This window comes from Mastigoproctus giganteus, chromosome 7 (assembly GCF_048544385.1).
Source record: "Mastigoproctus giganteus isolate SK-2022 chromosome 7, ASM4854438v1, whole genome shotgun sequence".
Lineage (NCBI taxonomy): Eukaryota > Metazoa > Arthropoda > Arachnida > Uropygi > Thelyphonidae > Mastigoproctus > Mastigoproctus giganteus.
Window position 1 is genome coordinate 26,633,122 of NC_143581.1, and position 19,186 is coordinate 26,652,307.

The 19,186-nt window shown below is 34.9% G+C and overlaps 2 protein-coding genes across 2 annotated transcripts; both read left to right on the plus strand.

Moving 5' to 3' along the window:
• Window positions 1-6,317: 6,317 nt before the first annotated feature.
• LOC150082719 (techylectin-5A-like) lies at window positions 6,318-9,281 on the plus strand. The gene is made up of 4 exons (XM_090378250.1): window positions 6,318-6,526; window positions 6,787-6,892; window positions 7,380-7,544; window positions 8,998-9,281. Exons 1-4 carry the CDS (start codon window positions 6,500-6,502, stop codon window positions 9,279-9,281), a joined length of 582 nt encoding a protein of 193 aa, XP_090234376.1. The 5' UTR covers window positions 6,318-6,499.
• A 3,084-nt stretch (window positions 9,282-12,365) lies between these two features.
• LOC150082720 (techylectin-5A-like) lies at window positions 12,366-17,718 on the plus strand. Its single transcript, XM_090378251.1, has 5 exons — window positions 12,366-12,462; window positions 13,301-13,461; window positions 13,995-14,100; window positions 16,193-16,357; window positions 17,435-17,718. The coding sequence occupies exons 1-5, from the start codon at window positions 12,366-12,368 to the stop codon at window positions 17,716-17,718; spliced, it is 813 nt and encodes a 270-aa protein (XP_090234377.1).
• Window positions 17,719-19,186: the final 1,468 nt, after the last annotated feature.

Below are 19,186 nucleotides of genomic sequence, written 5' to 3' on the forward strand. Positions count from 1 at the left end.
TATTAATGTAAATTAATTACGTTAATAGATTGGTGCTCACTCTAATCAATTCAACCAATAATTAAATTCCTGTGTCGTCTGCAGTTTTGATTGTCTTTGTCAATTTATTAAAACAAAAAGAACCAACATTTTGAATTTAATCTACAAATAACCAATCGAAATTAAAACTAAAACTCCGAAAATTTTACACTAAGTAACAAAGAACACCAAATTAATTTCAATTTAAACGGAAATCGTGGCTTAGACTAGAGCAGCAAAGAAACGGGTTTAAAGTAGCAGGGGTGCAGTTGCCCGGAGGAGAACTAAAGGGGGCGTTCTTTTACAAATCACGGCCTTACAAAATGTGCTACTTGTGTGCTGTTTGCAGATATATTTGGAATTGGATACAACCGATGACTTTGTGTGTGATCGGTGTAGAGTACGAAGAAAGTAGTCGCGGACTCAGCGGTCTGATGGGAGTTTATGTGCTCTTGAAGAACAGGGTGGATGCACTCAAAGGAATAATTATGGTGTGCGAATCAAGTTCCCAGTTGGCCCAACTCAGTGCAAGAGTTGGGCCAACTGGGTACTTGTGTATCAGGCAACACAGCGACAATCCCCAAGGCAGAATGCGCTGGTACCACAAGAGTTATTTATTTTGGGTGACCTTATTGTCAGAGAAAGGATAGGTGGAACAGGGTATGATTGCTACGGGAGAAAGTACATGACGTTGTAGAGCAGGTATGATCTTTGAATGACACGAAAGTTGATATTGTTATTGTTACTCTAATGATATTAAGAGTAGCAGATCTGAGGACTTGCATAACAAGTACAGGGCAATGTTGCGAAAAAGTCAGGATTTGGGACTGAATTTGAAAGTGTCTGCAATTCTGCAGAGATACAATAGGAGGGAGTATATGATGAGAGCCTTGTCAATAAATTCGTCACTGGAGAGTTTGTGCGTGATGTAGAATTTTTCTCAGCGTGGTCTGTGCTTGTTAACAAGAGAGACTGCTTCTACAGGGGTGGGGATACATTTCAATAGAAAGGGTGCAAGAATATTTGCTATGCTGCCGAGGCAGCATTAGGAATGTCTGAAAACTGCTAGTTTTGGGGGGGGGGATACATGGTATAACAGATTAACAATAGCCGCCGCAGACAAGAGTGAAAGCGATTCTTGCACTGTTTCTATTGGAAGGTGCAGCAGCCTGGAATATAAGGTGCTGGGTATTTCAATGCCTATTGTGAATCATCACGGAACAAGTAGATATACGGGCTGTGTTAGGGTCATTAGAGTAAGAACAGATGCGTGTATACTTGCATCTACACTAATGCTCTGATCATAGCAAATAAACTTGATGAATCTGAAGGATAAGTCATCAAATGCAAACATTGTAGGGATATCGTTGATGTGGTGTCACTCAGGCATAAGGGATGTAGAATTGGGATATAGGGAGTACAAAGTGTACAAATAGGACAGACAGGAAAGGACAAGAGTTGTGCTTTTAGTTAAGAAGCATATTAAATCTAAGGTAGAGCATCCAGTGGACATGGATGCCCAGTACAAAGTTGAGTCAGTTTGGTGTGATTTAAACGCTGGGAAAACAAAAATAAGAGCAGGAGTGTGTTATAGGCCTAATGACTGTGACGAGTATAACAAAGAACTATACAGAGAAATTGAGTGGGCCAGTAAATCAGAATTTGTCTTATAAAAGAGGATTTTTAACTTTCTAGATATTGACTGGAACTTGGTTGTTGGTCACTCATACACTATGATGTGTATGAGTGGATTTATTGGGTGGCGGTTTTCTACAACAGCACGTTAGGGAGACAACAAGAAGAAGCAATACTCTTATTTATTTATTCAGTTAGAGATCATAATCTCACCCATAGATAGCAAGGTGCTAGAGGGATTTACATTAGTTACAAATCAGTAATTACAATAATGATTATAAGATCAAGAGGAATAATTAATGTATAACAATAATAAAATAGGAGATTTATGGAGTTATGAGAATAATTAAAATAAAAATAAATGTGTAAAACAAGAATAAATTAGATAAAATTAATTTTATAAAAATGAACAGAAATTGATCAATCCAATTAGTACGAAAAATCTGAGGTCCGTTTACAATTGCATCGTAAAAAGTGACCATTGGGGAATACCAGACCGAAAGCAGCACATCCCGAATTGGCCCCATCAGCCGCCGACGTGGGGTTTCTGGTTTGAAGAGCTAATCAGACCAGTTTATAGAATCACTCGTTTGATCTGATTATCAGCAGTGGTTCTCCATTCATTAAGAATCTGCAGGTAAAATACCCAATAATTCTGTCTTCATGCTCCAATCTTTCATGACTTTCGCAAAATAAATGTATCGATTAAATCTTTCCAGCATATCTCCGAAAACCATTCCCTCTATTACGAATTACTCGTCACTGACAAAATGTAATAATAAAATTCTTGAAACAAGAAAAAAAGTGTCGATCCCAGAATACTATGCAACCGTCTCTTCGGTGGAATATGTTTTGTCTTAGAGAGAGAACACTTTGTATCGTGAAATTTGTCCTCAAAATATCAAGTACTTCGGCCAAATTTGATTTCCATGAACTTTTATAATTTTCATCCCAATCCACAAACATTAAAGTTCAGAATAATCGTATTTACCACCAAGAATGCTAAAGATCAACAAAATTCACATAACACACGCACTTTGACAAATTACTGTACATCTACGCGTCATACCATAGAGCGGATAACTGTTATCAGTGAATCTGATATTAGCAAACCAATTCCATAATCGTTATATACAATTATTAATTACCTTGAGATAAAATGATTATGACTTTAGATCATCCACTTTTCTCTTATTACAAAAACCTCATACTTCCTGTTAATTTTGGACAGGCGGCCTTAATATTTAGAAGCAAAACGAACAGAAAACACGCACAGAAAACAAGCCAAAGCGCCATCTGAACAATACATACATTTTTAATTAATACAAATTACATAACGCCATCTGCAAAATGCACCTAAAAATACATATATTTTTACGTAATTCAAATTATAAATCGAAAAATATTTAAGAAACAGTAAAAATCATGTGAAAACTCGCATTAAGTCCAATTAATTATACAGTGGCCGAGTTAGTCATTCTTAAGAGACTGCTACATGGTTTTTTAGTTCAGAATTCGTATTTTTCATCCATCTGAAGAGACAAACTGTTAGGGAGAAAAACTATCATATTAGAGCTACTCGATAATTATCTCATCTAACTTTTTGTAAATTGCATATGTTTTCCGGTTTGTTTGTTTGTTTTGTTATACGAAAAACCCAGGGATAAGGAGGTGATTGTCCCCTTGTATAAGGCAATGGTCAGGCCACACTTTGAGTACTGTATACAGGTCTGGAGGCCTCATTTTAAGAAGGATGTGACAAGATTAGTGAATGGAACAAAGGGTTTTTCACTTATGAAGAAAGGTTTAATTTTTGCAAATTAGTGTCTGGAGACTAGACGCTTGCGAGGTGATCTGATTGAAGTGTATAAAGCCTTAAATGGTTTGAGTGTGCTCAATGCTGATGGAATTCTTCCTCTTGCTCAGAATAATCACCTGAGAGGGCATAAATTCAAAATGAGGAAAGACAGTTGTAGGATAGATGTGCGGAAGTTTGCCTTTAGCCAGCGGGTGGTTGATTGCTGGAAGAAACTTCCATCTGTCGTTGTAGAAGTTGATAGCTTAAATAGATTCCATGTAGAACTAGACAAATATTTGGAGCGAGTAGGTTTTTTTTTTTTTGTCTGATGTTATATAAGCTTGCTTTCATGCATCATGTGCCTTTGCTAATGCTAATGCTAACCCGAGTTTCCTGGTGGGACTTTTCTACCGGGTGTGAGGAGAACAGTGATTATAACTACTATGCTACCGCGAAAACAAACACTCTCGTGAGTAGCACAGTTGGTAGAATCGCCATCCTCCCCTGAGTTCGAGTCCCGTCGATGACAATTTTATGGGCCTTTTCCACAACGTGACTCAGACGCGGGTAGGATGGTTCTCCCGAAATCTCGGGTTTTTCGTCCATCAAACCGAAAATCGACCAGAGAACACACGCGATCTACATACAGTATATCCGGAGCAATATGTTCTTAGTCCCTGATGCTTATATAACTCTACTACGACAACATCAACAGCGAAAACAAACTTCTAGAATACGTCCCTACGGACTTGATATGATGATATCTCCCGGTAAGTACCTCATCGAAAATTTAAAAATAGATTTTGAATTTGCAATGAATTTGATTTAGATGATTAGGAAAACTCTCTATCTGGAAGTCTCTTCACCAAAATGGTATCGTGTGGCGAGTTTGATTTATCTCTCATACTTCGTTCCAAGAAGTTCCCATATATGTTTCTTTCATTTTCATAAATACACTCTCCAAGTTTAACTTTCTCTGGAATTAAATTGTTATGAAATTGTGAAGTTGGAAAACATCCTGTATCCGGGTACTGGGCTAAACATGTATAGAAAGTATTTACATTTAAAAACAGCGCTAAATTCACTTTTGATAAATTAAAAATATCTTTTGTACATCCAAAGAACCCAATATCTTTATATATTAGCGGAACTATATAAACTAGAAATAAACTGGGCTAAATATGTACTGTATACTAAAAATAAACTTCCAGAACTTTAAAATCTTGGAATATAAATATACATTTCATTGTGCCACTACGTTTCCTACAGAAGTATTTCCTAAAATTGTCAGTGCTGCTACGTTCTGGAGGGTTCCGATTTCTATTTCGATTTTTTTAAATAAAACAAAATATTTATTCAGATACGATTTGCTATTTTTATGGATATCTATAAAAATTATCTTTAATTCGGTACGATTAATTATTATTATTAATATTATTAGCCATATGGTGCAAGGAAGACTGAAGCTTATTCTGCACCAGCCAAAAAAAATTTCCAAATTACCCTGAGAGAGACAGAAGTAGAATGGAATCACCAAGAAAGAGAAGAATGATGATATTAAGCTCAGGACCCTGGGTGTGCCAAGCCCATATTCACCCTTATTCAATCAACACGTTATAAACATCAACAGTTCCCCCCTTTCAGTCTGATGAAATTTAACCACGTTGCTCACCTGATGATGGGAATTTATAATATAGCATTGAAACGTTAGTGTAATAAAATTTTAACGAGATTTAAAAGTATATAAATTAATAAGCTAATACTACTATTATTAGTATTACCTTATATATGCTAGAGAAGAGAATTTTATGTGTTATAACTAATATAATCTTTGATTATTAATACATCAATACTGTAATGTTCTGTCTGTAGTACGTGCCGTTTACTTTAGCTATGAGTTTGAAAATTTTAGCAACTCCATCGATACATATGATGTTCATTTACAAAACCATAAAGCTGTGTCCCACTGCTTTATCACAAGTAATATATAATTAGTTTATTCAATGACATTAACAAAATTTCCAATGTCTTACTTAAGGCTGACCCTGTTAAAAAGATACAAAATTAATGGAACTCACACGTCAAACAATATTTTATTGAAGAATTTTTTTAAGAACAATGGGAGGCGCATCTAGTTTATTTTCAGTTTATATATATTTTAATGTTTATTTATAGTTTATATAGTTCGGCTGGTTTATAAACATAATTCGTCCTTTGGGTGTATAAAAGATGTTTTTAATTTATGAAGAAATAAGGCTATTTTCAGAGCAAATACTTTCTGTATATGTATATTGTCCAGAATCACAACCCAGGATGTTTTCCAGCAGCTCAATTTCCGAAGATTTGATTCAGGGGAATCCTAAATTTGTGAAGTGTTTATTAGCAAAAAATACACAATATAAGGGAAAGAACTGGCATTGAGTGCGAGAACTGAACTGGACGCAGGAATAGTAGTGTTCAAGAGGAAGGTCCCGATATTTTCAGAAGCAACAAGAAGTAGAAACAGAAGGCAAATAGAGTTAAGTGTTCACGATTAATTTAGTATTTCTCGGTAGGATGGCATGTAGCAACAGTAATTCTTCCACGTTGTTTTCATCTTACAAATTAACTTCTATTTTCAGATGGCGCTACTGCAAGCATTGTTCATCATCTCCCAAGTTTTCTTGATCAGCAAAGCAGAAACTGACTTAAGTTGTGAAGTAAGTCGTTCAAAGGAGAATTTTTACACAGGTTTCGCCATATTGGAAAAAGCTTTGTCGAAATGTAAGAGATGTTTTATAATTCACACATCACAAAAAGTTCATATTTGTTTATCTTACGATTGTTCAACTTCAGTTTCATATCTAAGCGTTAAGTTACAATTTTCTAAACACCAATAACAGCTAATTATTTCGTTTTATATTTATTAAAGTGGGCTCTGAACAGTGCAGTTACAAGCCAGTGGACTGTGCCGAGTTGCTTGGAACAGGATATAACACCAGTGGAATTTATAAGATCTGGCCCAGAAATCGTGTACTCATCAGGGACAGCATTGACGTGTACTGTGATATGTCTACGGATGGAGGAGGATGGACAGTCAGTAGAACTCTTTTATTCATACGTTCTATAAATATTAAGACGTTAAAACCTGACGTAGATTTTCAATTTGGTCTTTAAAAGACTGTTTTTCAGTCAAAGAGTAGATATTAATTGAAGAGGACTCACTGGCAAAAGAGTTGATATGCCATAAAATATAAACTGTTCGGTGAATCTACAGGGTTGGTGGTTTTAAAACTAATAAATGACTATTTTAACTACTACTTCTTAAGCGATTAACAAAAGTTCTTCGTTTATAGGTTATTCAAAGGAGAGGAGATTTTGGAAAGCCAAATGATTATTTTTACAAAGGTTGGCAGCAATACAAAATTGGTTTCGGAGATATTAACCGTGACTTCTGGTTAGGTAAGGAAATGATATGAATCTTTCTCTTATTTCATTCTCTTTTTGTTTTAATGCAGATGTAACTCTATGATCGCAGCGAACCATCCACTAAAATTGCCATTGGAAGTTTTATGAAGAGGGTGACCAACTATTAAAATTATATTTAAATTATGGAAAAATGAAATTTCACTTGAAACATTAGAGCCAGAAACGTAAATTAGTATCTAGTCAAGGTAAAAGTATATCAAGGGATAAACGTTAATCACGGTATTAAATAAATACTGTACTCTTTCGTGAGGCTTCTTTAGATGGTTATTGGGAAGATCTTTCCAATTTTCAATGGCCTGATTTCGAATCGACGAGATTCGAAATCAGGCTTTTTCCACCGAGTGTGGTAAGACGGTGATTCTAACCATTGTACTACCGCGAGAACTGAAAATATCTAAGTGAGATGCTTGCATGAATTATACGAGTATTAAATAAGTGATTTAAAATATTCCTTTTATAGGTAACGATAACATTCACGCATTATCAGAGCAAAAACAGAACTCTATAAGGTTTGACCTTAGAGACATGGATGACAACTACAGCTTTGCCTTGTATGAACAGTTTTGGATTGACGGGGAGGAAAATAACTACACACTGCATGTCTCTGAGTACAGCGGAAATGCTGGTAAGTTTGATGACACTTATACCTGGTGTTTTCCCCTTTCTTAGCGTTTATTTCAATGCTGTATTATATTTAGTTGAATCAGATTGGCACTGAAATTCTCATTTTAAAGGATATTTTCGTGATTCAATTAAGCAAATCAATGGCAACAATTCAAAAATAAGTACACTCCTTTGAAAAAATTAAGGAAGTTACACATTTTTAGTACAATGTCACTATAAACTATCGAGATTTCAAAATATTCTGTGTATACATCTATATACACAGAATTTGAAATGGTCTCGGACAGTTTTTAAATTTTGTACAGTGGGACCAACTAATGATGTTACCAACAGCAAATTCCAAGTGGGAAGCATTCAAGGAATTAATCGTGGAAGCTACTAAAAGTTTCATACCTATTAAGAAATATTGTTCAAGGTTTAGGCCTAAATGGTTATCAAATGAACTAATGAGACTCGTGACAGAGAAGAAAAATGGATGGGATGCATATAAATTATCAGGCGACTCAGAAGCCTATGGCAGATATAAGCTAGTCTGTAATCAGGTCACAAAGGAGGTTAGGCAGGCCAAGGCAGATTACGAGAAATCTTTGGCAAAGGATGCTAAGAAAAACAGCAAGGGTTTCTTTACTTATATAAACTCTGAAAGGAAGGGGACGAATCTGATTGGTCCACTTGAATCGATGGTTCGACTGTTGATGATCCTGCTCAGATAGAAAACAAACTGAATGAGTATTTTGCAGCTACATTCGCACATGAGGAGTTATTAAGGTTTGAAAATGCCGGAAGGTTATCTAATTGTAGCAGGGTGCTTAATGATTTTGTAATAACTGAGAGCAAAGTGGAGGAGAAATTGTTGAGGTTAAACATAAGAAAGGCACCTGGGGTGGATGGGTTATATTAAAGGAGGCAGCAAAGGAAGTAAGCAAATTTGTGCGTTCCCATCTAGATTTAATTGACAATTAATAGAATAAATTGTTTATGGTAAAAAAGGAATGATTGTTAGCGGAAAAAAAGGCAATGTCTTGTTTGATTACATTATTAAATTTACCTATTTCTAAGATGATTTCTCATACGCCGAGTGGCCAGTTAACCATATGTGTGAGTTTACTCCTTTAGGCCTCAGAATAGTCAAGGTTGCCAGGGTAGAGACTCCACAAAGTTAGAAAAGCATTCCTCACGGACTTTAAAACATCACTATGTGAAATGTAACGATAAATTATACTTACTGTACTATATTTCTTATTAAAATGAAACCCTTATGTACAATCACCCACTAAATTTTACGAACATTCTACCTTCTCTTTGAACGATTATGAGCTTTAAAATAACATTTTGTCTTGAATTCGAAAGAATAAAAGGGAATAGTGAATATGTTAATTTTACTCCTAACAGTGATATAATCGATATTACAGTAGAATTCAATTTTTTGTGCTGTTCTGCTTCTATTTTCGCAGGAGATTCCTACACAATGCACAGCGGACACAAATTCTCCACTAAAGACAGAGACAACGACTCCTGGCCAAAACACTGTGCTCAAGAAATCAATGGTGCTTGGTGGTATACCTCCTGTCACTCTTCCAATCTCAATGGATTTTACCTCAGAGGAAATCACACAAGCTACGCTAATGGAGTGAACTGGAGTTCGTGGAAAGGAATGCATTATTCTCTTGCTGTTACCGAGATGAAGATACGCCCAACCTACTTCAAGATATCTCGAGAAGAAATCGTTCCCCAGTAGCCTAGTTATCAAGACTATATAATAAATATTCTTTTATCAAATAGTTTTTTTTCTTGATTGGCTATAAACTCACCCATTAGTTTATCAACCGAAATTTAACCATCATAAGTTGGGACATTGCTTGAAAGTGCCCTCAAGGGTAACCTTCAAGCCGCCCTCAAGGGTAACTTTGAGGGCGCCTTCAAGCAATATATACGATAAAAAAAAAAAAGGTAAAGTGCAGCCATTATCAACCCACTGCAGGATGGAAGCCGCCTCAACAATTCATGCTGAGGGAAATGGACCATAATCTACCACGCTGGTCCATTGCGGGTTGGCAGATCGACCGTATTCAGCAGTCACGGGCTTGAACCCCGGTCTACTCAAAGAGCGTGTGCTACTGCACTCCCGCTCCTGACCACTCGGCTACGCAGGCCTCATATATATGATAACCATCCTTCAACTAGTAGAAAGTGTCTTGATTCGAATCAGTGTCTGCGTTCGAATCAGTCTTCGGAGTCCAAGTTCAATCTCTTCTCCTGCTGCTGAATTAATCAGGCGAAGGACTGCACTGCTTTAATTCCCAGAAGCTAGGGTTTCTCGTCTGTGATTTTCTCTCAGGATTATACCAAAGAGGAAATCACACAAGATACGCTAATGAAATCGACTGGAGTTGCTGGAGAGGAAATCATCATTCGCTTGATGCTACTGAGATCAAGATCCGCTCTACTGAGACCTCGTTTGTGGAACAGTGGCAGAATCAGTGTCTCCTCCACACCGGGGAGAAAGACGGAAGTTCGAATCTCTTCATTGACGCAAGGAATTTTAATGGGTAATTTTCACAAAATGGCTGAGTTAGTTGGTCTCAGGCAATCACAGGATAATGTTTTCTCCAGGAAACTCGGGTTTTTCACCGGAAACAGCATATCGACTACAGAACATTTCAATAACGTTCTACTGACTTCAAGTTAAAAAAACATTCCCAGTATCCATTCTTCACCAAGCCCAGAAAAATGGACAACAAATGTTAACCTTATACTGATAGTTATTTACAAATTCAGATTTACTTTTTAATTTCTGCTCAAAATGGATTTAATAAATAAAACTAAAAATTAGAAATTATTAATACAATTTGTAATTTGAATGATTTCTAAATTTGAAATATCCGCTTTGTTTCAAATAATTTTTGCTTGAGCTGCTTTCCTTCTAGAATAAAACAAATGATTTTATTTTTCCCACACCACTCTGATAATTGAAATTTGAAATGTCCATCTTGGAATTCAGTATAATAAAAAATTTAAGGCATTTATTTACAATGAAATATCTATCTGTCAGTATAATGTTTTACTATTTTATACAACAAAACACACAACAGACATCAGCATAGAGTATGTGTGAATAAACTAACAATCTGGAGAATACACTGCCCTTCCATTAATATCAGGAAACTTGCGTATCTACAAATAACCTTAATTTGTGGTAAAAGTAATAACGTACGATGAAATGAGAGCCTCGATTGGGGCTCTGAATCAATGGATGTCATTGGGGCTCTGAACCAATGGATGTCATTGGGGCTCTGAACCAATGGATGTCATTGGGGCTCTGAACCAATGGATGTCATTGGGGCTCTGAACCAATGGATGTCATTGGGGCTCTGAACCAATGGATGTCATTGGGGACTGCATCGTTGGATGTCATTGGGGCTCTGAACCAATGGATGTCATTGGGGACTGCATCGTTGGATGTCATTGGGGCTCTGAACTAATGGATGTCATTGGGGCTCAGAACCTATGGATGTCATTGGGGCTCTGACCATTGAATTCAGTCTTTGGATCTAGAACAGTCTGTATAATTGTTGCTTGCAATCCTTTGTGTTACTGGATAAGTTTATGATTGCAGTTTCTAACTTTATGCAATGGTCAGTTTGGCTCTTATATTTATTTGATGCAATTAAAATGATGTTGAACGGTCGCATTGTGTGTGACCAATGATACGATGTATATTTTTATACATCGTATCATTGGTCACACACAATGAGGATATGGTGATGTGGTGTATATTTTTTTTCAAAGGCAATGACACCATTTTTTAAACTATTTCGAAGCATAAAATACTATTGTTCAGCTTTCAAATGTTGTAAGCATATTTAGAAAAGATGATATTTAATCATAATAACATACACTCACTGGCCAGAGTATTAGAAACTTTTATTCAAGAAAAGTAAATCAGAAACCCCAAGAAATATCATACTAAGGAACCTGCGATCATACTATGTGAGGGCTTACATTTGCATAACTTACATTATAAACTTATTTCTAGTTTATAAAGATTTATAGAGAAATCGTCCTTTGGTTGTACAAAAGATATTTTTATTTTTAAACAGAAAATCTAGCTGTGTTTCATATAAATACTTTCTGTACATTTATAGTATCCAGTATCTTATCGCAGGATGTTTGCCAGCCGAAAAATTTGATAACATTTCATTCCAGCCAAATCCGGGAGTGGGCTAGAAAAAACAAAAAGAAAAAAAATTCAAATTATATATAAAGGACCGATTTGCCACGAAATGTGCGAAATAAGCTTCGGACATGAAGTGATACTACTGAAGGACCATTCCAGATAATTACAGAAAAGTTGTCGCAATATTTTTTCAGCAACAGAAGGAAATAATGTAAGTGCTTAAGTATCTCACAATTAGAACAGTTCTTCTACTGCAGTTCCTTGAGTTAGAAAAGTTCAGATGGAAGAGTGCGAAATGGAAGAGTACAAAGAAATAATTTGTAGATATTCAGGTGTCCGTGTATTAATGGTAGGGTACTGTAGTCCCCTTGCCCATTAACATAGCATTTCCCACTCCTTTTCTTAATATTTGGAACTCTTTTTTCCCCATAACTGAAGTGTGAATTCGGTTTATATGTTTTGTCACGGCAAATGTGTAATTCTGAATATTTTTATTGGACAATCGTTTTCTTGTTAGCCTATTATGTCATTGTTATAAAGAGGAATGAAAAATTAATTCTTCCTAACTCATTTTAGATGAATTTTGTTGTAAGATTTCAGATGGTGTTACCGCAAGTACTGTTCCTCGTTTCTACGCTTTTCTTAATGACTAAAGCATCAGATGACTTAAATTGCAAAGTAATTCGAACAAAGGAAAAATTTGACGATGGATTTGCTTTATTGAGAGATGTTTTGGCTGAAGGTAAGAGGTGTTTGTTTTATATTTTCTTTTTTCTATATCTAGCGAAATATCAGCGCATTTTTAAAAGGACGGTTTTTGTTTTATATATATTAAATTTCTTCGATACACAAAGCTGCAGACAAAAAGGAATGAAGAAAGAGAGGTCTGGATTGGAATCCAATTCACGAAATGACACATTTATTGATGATGATTCAGGCTAGACTGCGCTAGTAGATCGCGTGCAAATGAAAAGGTCTCTATCTGTGGGGATCAGCAAGGTTAAGGTCAGGACTTTTGGCCTTTCAGGAATCCCGACCTTAAATCAAATTTGGGATGAATCGGAACTTCGGCTTTGGGTCATTCCAAAAAGTCTCTAATCAGTGGCTGAATTTAATGCTGTTAAAATACGCGCAATTTATACACAGAATACATCCACTCCTCGTTAGCTGCTTTGACTGAAAGACAAAATAAACAGAATATTTATTTTGTATACAGTATAGAAAAATATAATTAATAATTTCTTTATACCGTGCCAAATACGGTATATGTTAGGATGGGGAACGTGTACAATTTCATCTTGCCTTACCAACTGTCTCGAGTATCTTTGACAATAAACAATTTCTGCACGAGCTAAGGACTTCAGCATGAATTTTAAAGAAACTCTTGCGAGAATCACCTAATACAATCTGAACTCAGGTTATTCACCATAGATTTTAACAATTTAAAGATAGTTGTCAATGCCATACACAAATGCTGGTCCACATTTTGTTGAGATGATCCACACAGATGAAATATTTTCAGAACAATAAACAGCTGTCATATAATTGAATATTTTCATATAATTTTATTCTCATTACAGTGGGCTCTTCGCGATGTATTTACAAACCAATGGATTGTGCCGAAGTACTGGAAGGAGGTTATAACACCAGTGGCATCTATAAGATTTGGCCCAGAAATCGTATAATTAGGGATAGTATTAACGTGTACTGTGACATGTCGACAGACGGAGGAGGATGGACAGTAAGTGGAACTCTCTTTTTATTGTATATTCACTAAATATTAACGACCTCAGATCTAGTATTATTCAACCCATTAATAGAATAAACCATTAATAGGTTAAAATAGATAAATGGGTTAAGGATTTCACTTGAAGTACTCCTACTGCTAAATTGATTTCCATTTCAATTTCGAGAATCATTGGGTTATTTCTGCACCCATTACCATTACTTCTCTAATCCAAAGATTAGAGAAGTAATGGTAAAATCATCGGCAAAGAACTGGATTTTGACCTGAAGAGAACTGAGCCTTGCAATGCAAATTATGGATAAAACTACATAGGAGTAGTTGTTATAAAGAATCACTCGATAAATATTGGGAAAATAAAAATACACATTGGTATCTTAGAAAGCACCTGAGAGGACTTCTCTACACCCCCTGATGCTACGTGAAATTGCTTATGGATTATTAGCCGATGACCACGTTTTATAAATTTTAAAAGAAACTATTTTAAACTATTATTTTGAACAGAATAACAAACGTGCTTTGTTTTGCAGATAATTCAAAGGAGAGGAGACTTTGGACGACCAAATGATTACTTTTTCAAAGGTTGGGAAGAATACAAAATCGGTTTTGGAGATCTTGATCGTGAGTTCTGGTTAGGTAAGTGGAATATTTGAATACGTTCCTATCTGTTTTGGTTACTGCAGTCATGTCGAAAAACATGACTACAGGAATCACGCACCGAATCCAAAGATTGGAGAATTAATGGTAAAATCATCGACAAATAACCGGATTTTGACCTGAAGAGAACTGAGACTTGCAATAAAAATTGTAATTATCTTCTGTGATCGATGATAATCAAGCTTTAAGGACAAATCCTAAAAGGTGCGTAATGATCGTCTAGAACTATATTAAGACTAGAGAGGTTTTTAAAAATAGAACTGCATTAAAATAAATTTGATTTAAATTAATTTTTAATTTTAAATTCATTTATTTATTTAACCTAGGAGTAAGTCATTTTTGTTATTCTACTGTGTATGTTCATAATATATAAATACATAATTATTGCAAAAAATAATAAGTTCAAAAGGGTCTTACGATTAGATGCTCGAAATAAGATTATCAACAATTCGTTTTATTATAAATTGAAGATCGTTAGAAATGATTTCCAGCATCCTTCAAATTATAATAAAATTATTTAGTTCTTTCCTTATTTATATGCAAAAATTCGTATATTTTTTGAGATTTCCACATCTAATTGATGTGGAAATCTTTACTAAAGACTAGAACGTCGCTTAGGGAACAGTCTTCGTTCGAATGGAAAACTGTTGACTGGTCAGAGTCTAACCTCACAAGCCAAGGAGAGAGAATCTAAAATTCATAGCTTCTTGGTAATAGCTGCAAATTTATTTGTAGTATCTGAAATTCTTTGGATACTAATATGATGGATTTTGGAACAGAGATATTGCATTAATTATGGACTGAAGGTACACAGTTTCCATTACGAAAACATTGGTTTATCCGATGGAAGTTTTAAGATTGGTCTACGGAAATAAGTGTGGCTGTCATATTTCTTGGCGAGAGTTTTATTTTGGAATGAGACCATCTCTACTCGATAAAGATCTCCATAATTTCCTGAATTTTCTTTGGAAAAGCATATAGGGAATTTAAAGGAGAAAATAGTTTCTTTGTCATTAAATTGAAAAAAAAGCATCTTTGAAAATACATTTCAATATCCGAAATAATGGTCATGGACTTTAATGTCATTGATAACACACTGGAGAGATTGAAAGATGGCAGGTTTTCTCTTTATTCCTCTGAAATTTCCATTGTAATGACCGTGCTCTGAAACTTGTATCGTTGTCATTATGATTCAAATAGCACCCCTCTCCAAAGCACTGCCACATTTTAAGTAAAGCAGAACTCTTCCTAATACCCCAATAGATAAGCCGCATTCATGATTTCATCGGTGAAACTGCTTCAAACCACGTAAAAGAGGCCAAAACCATCACACTTATACCGCCTAATTTCGTTGTTAATACAATACAATGGGCTTCAAGCCGTTTTTATTCTTCTTTTAAGATTTTTGATATAGATTATCCTCAGGTGAATCCGTTTGATGCCTGGAATGTGTAATGTATTCTACTGTAATGTCCAATGCTTTCGTTCTCTGGACACCACTGTTCTGATTGTCTTTACTAAGAACAGTGTCTGTACAGGTATACAAGACTGGTTTGGTGTGTTCCAGCTGGAACCATCTACATTAAATAAATAAATATGGTACCTATTGTGAAGAGATTTACATTCTTTTTTTCCTTCCTGTTCCAACCCTCTATCAGTGAGTGGCAAGTCTTTCATATCGTAAGTTCAACAGGTATTTCCAACCTATCACCTGACCTATGGAATTAACCAGTGTTTTTGAGGGGTGAATGGTCCAAAATTAAACTAGAATCAGTTAACATCAATACATACGAGGCCCTAGTTCACTTCCTGTCTCTCTTCTCGGATAAAGTTTTTTATGATCTCTGTACCTCCAGACTGAGTAGAAAAGACTCAGATCAAATTGGACAAAATACATTGGACCCTTTACGCCCCTCTATGTTTCGACAAGTCGTAAGAAATTTTGGCAAAAAATGCATGCAGCGTCTGTCTATTTTGTGATTTCTTTAACGATTCATTTTATAAAAGATATAAAAATTTCTTTTTATTCAACCTAATATATAAATAGGTTAATAAAATATTCTTTTTAAAGGGAACGACAATATCCATGCACTATCGGAGCAAAAGAAGAACTCCATTAGGTTTGATCTTAAAGACATGGATGGTAACTCCAGATTTGCCTTGTATGACCAATTTTCGATTGATGGTGAAGAAAATTATTATACGCTGCGTGTTCGCGAATACTCAGGAAACGCTGGTAATGTCGATTCCAATTCTTCTGTTTTCTATCTTTTCTTACCACTTATTAAATATTTTGTTACATCAATGTTACTTCGAGGAAAATACAATTTTGAAAGTGAACATTTTAAATTCGATTTATTGATAAGTGAAACCAGACCCTTGTAGTAGTAAAACTGGTATAATCGCGAGCCTCCCCACACCGGGTGGAAATATCCTGAGTTGGATTCTCCTCGATGAGAGGAGGCATTTTTTGGACCTTTTTCACAACATGCCTGAATTAGTTGTTCTCAGGTGAAAGTAGCATGGTTTTTACTCCCGGAAACTCAGTATTTTCGTCCAGCAAACCGAAAATCTAACACACAACACATGTAATTTACAGAAAATATATATGGAGGAATATGGCCTTAGTTGCCGATGCTCCTCAAACCTATTACAACAACAAATGAAGACAAAATTCTTATATAATTTTGACCAAATCATTCCTGATTACGTTTTTGAATATCTTATTACTTATAATCGGGTCAGGCTTTCAATCTTAACTAATCAATAAATCGAATTTGAAATTTATCATATTATTATAGCTATAAATTTATTTTAATGTTATTTTAGTTATTAATTTTCTTTTATTCATTTTACTTTAATTTATAAAATTCCAGGTTAGAAATTCCAGTTTTTTCTTTTATTTATTTTTGATAATAGTAGACTACAGAGTTCTTCTCTGTTCTCTAAGCCAGAGATACCGGATATAAAAGAAAGGTAGAATCATTAGCAGGATAGAGATCAGAAAATATGGCTTTTCAGCTTCACCCACTTGTTGTCAATTGCATGCATCTGTCGTTGGCCATTCTCCTAATTCAGCTATGGTTGGATAAAATGTTTGTTCCATCTCCAAGTAATCGTCAAAGTTCCAGAAGAAAATTCCAACAAGGTACAGCCAAACCTCTGAGTTAGGCTACTGAGGAATTTGATCCTTGCAGTTCTAGGAATTTTACGGATTTATGATAGTGATATTGTCAAAAAAATCAACAACAAATATTACATTTCTGTTCTGAAATTTATTGTACATGTAATGAGACATTTATCGTTTTTGTAGGTGATTCCTTAACCGAAAAAAACGGAGCCAAATTCACCACCAAAGATAAGGACAATGACACCTGGGAAAAGAACTGTGCTCAAGAATACAGTGGTGCCTGGTGGTACACCGCCTGCCACGCATCCAACCTCAATGTACTTAACTTGAAAGGAAATCACACGAGCTTTGCTAATGGAATTAACTGGAATCCATGGAGAGGATATCACTATTCTTTTCTGGCTACTGAGATAAAGATCCGTCCTGTGGATTTTAGGATATCTCGGGAAGAAACAGTACCACAGTAGCCACTGTCTTCTAAGATTATGTGAAATTAACGTTATTTTCTCTTATTCCAATAAGAGAAAATAAATCATGTATTTTTAAATACTACTCAAAATGAATTTTACAGATAAATCTTAAGTGGCTATTTTTTTTTAAATTTAACATTTTTTATATTTAATTAAGTAATAAACCCAAAAACATTTAAATGTTTAATAAAATAATAAACAGAAATAAAGAATTTAATAAATAAAATGGACACGTTGAAACAACAGAATTATAAAGAGCCGTTTCCTTGGCACTTTTAAAGAAACTAATATCTCAAAATTTAGCTTAAAAGGCAAAATTCAGGAAAAACTGGAAAAGGTCTCTTCACAATATTGCAGGAGAGTTTTTTTCTTGGCTTTCCACCCTCTACCATTCTAAAACACATAGTACAGCATGTGTTTCAACAGATTACATATTTCCAATCACCATTTAAAATGAAATGTGGAAGTATAATAAACTGTAACGTGGCGTCTCATATTGAGAAAAGTGGGTTCAGAAAAGGAGATGTACCATAAGAAATTTTGGAGAAAATAAGAGAATTCAACCCAACAACATTACTGCTATTTATTGACCCATTTAACACCAATAAAAGAATCAAACAGAGATTGTGAACTAACACCAAATGTATTTAATATTAACGTCAATAAAATTATTAAAGAATGGAAACAAACAATTAAAAACGGAATACAGTTGAAAAAGGAATAACATCCAAACTATATATTCTGAGGATCAAGTTATAATTGCAAAATCGGAAAATGAATACAGATGGTAGTTAATGAAATGAATAAAATACGCAAAATAAAATACGAGATGAAGATATCCACCTCAACACACAAACTCATTGGGATTATGTGGAAACAACGTATAAAGAGTCAAAATTGTTATCCCAACTGAAACAAAATTACGATTGCACAACATCACTTCAAAATCAGCACTCTTCTGCAGTTGTGAGACTTTGGTATTTTGAAAATCACCTTGAAGGACTTCTCTACATCCTTCTGATGCTACGTGACATTCTTCATGAATAATTAGCCACTGATCACTGTTTTTAAACTTCTCAAGAGAAAAAAGCAGTTTGGAAACACTATGATAGTTTTAGATGAATGCAAGTACTGTTTCTAATAAAAGAATCTATTTTAAACTATTATTTTGAGCAAAATAAAAAACGTTCTTCGTTTTTCAGATAATTCAAAGGCCAGGAGACTTTGGAAGACTAACTGATTACTTTTACAAAGGTTGGGAAGAATACAAAATTGGTTTTGTATTCAATAAATAAGAAAGATGCACAAAAAACTAGAAGCAGCACAAATGAGATTTTTAAGACGATTATTCGGATTTGCAAGGCTAGACCATCAAAGAAATCCAGATATTCGTGACAAATTAAAAGTAGATAATATGGTAAATGACATAAAACGGTATAAGTAAAGGATCAGTCACACAGAAAGA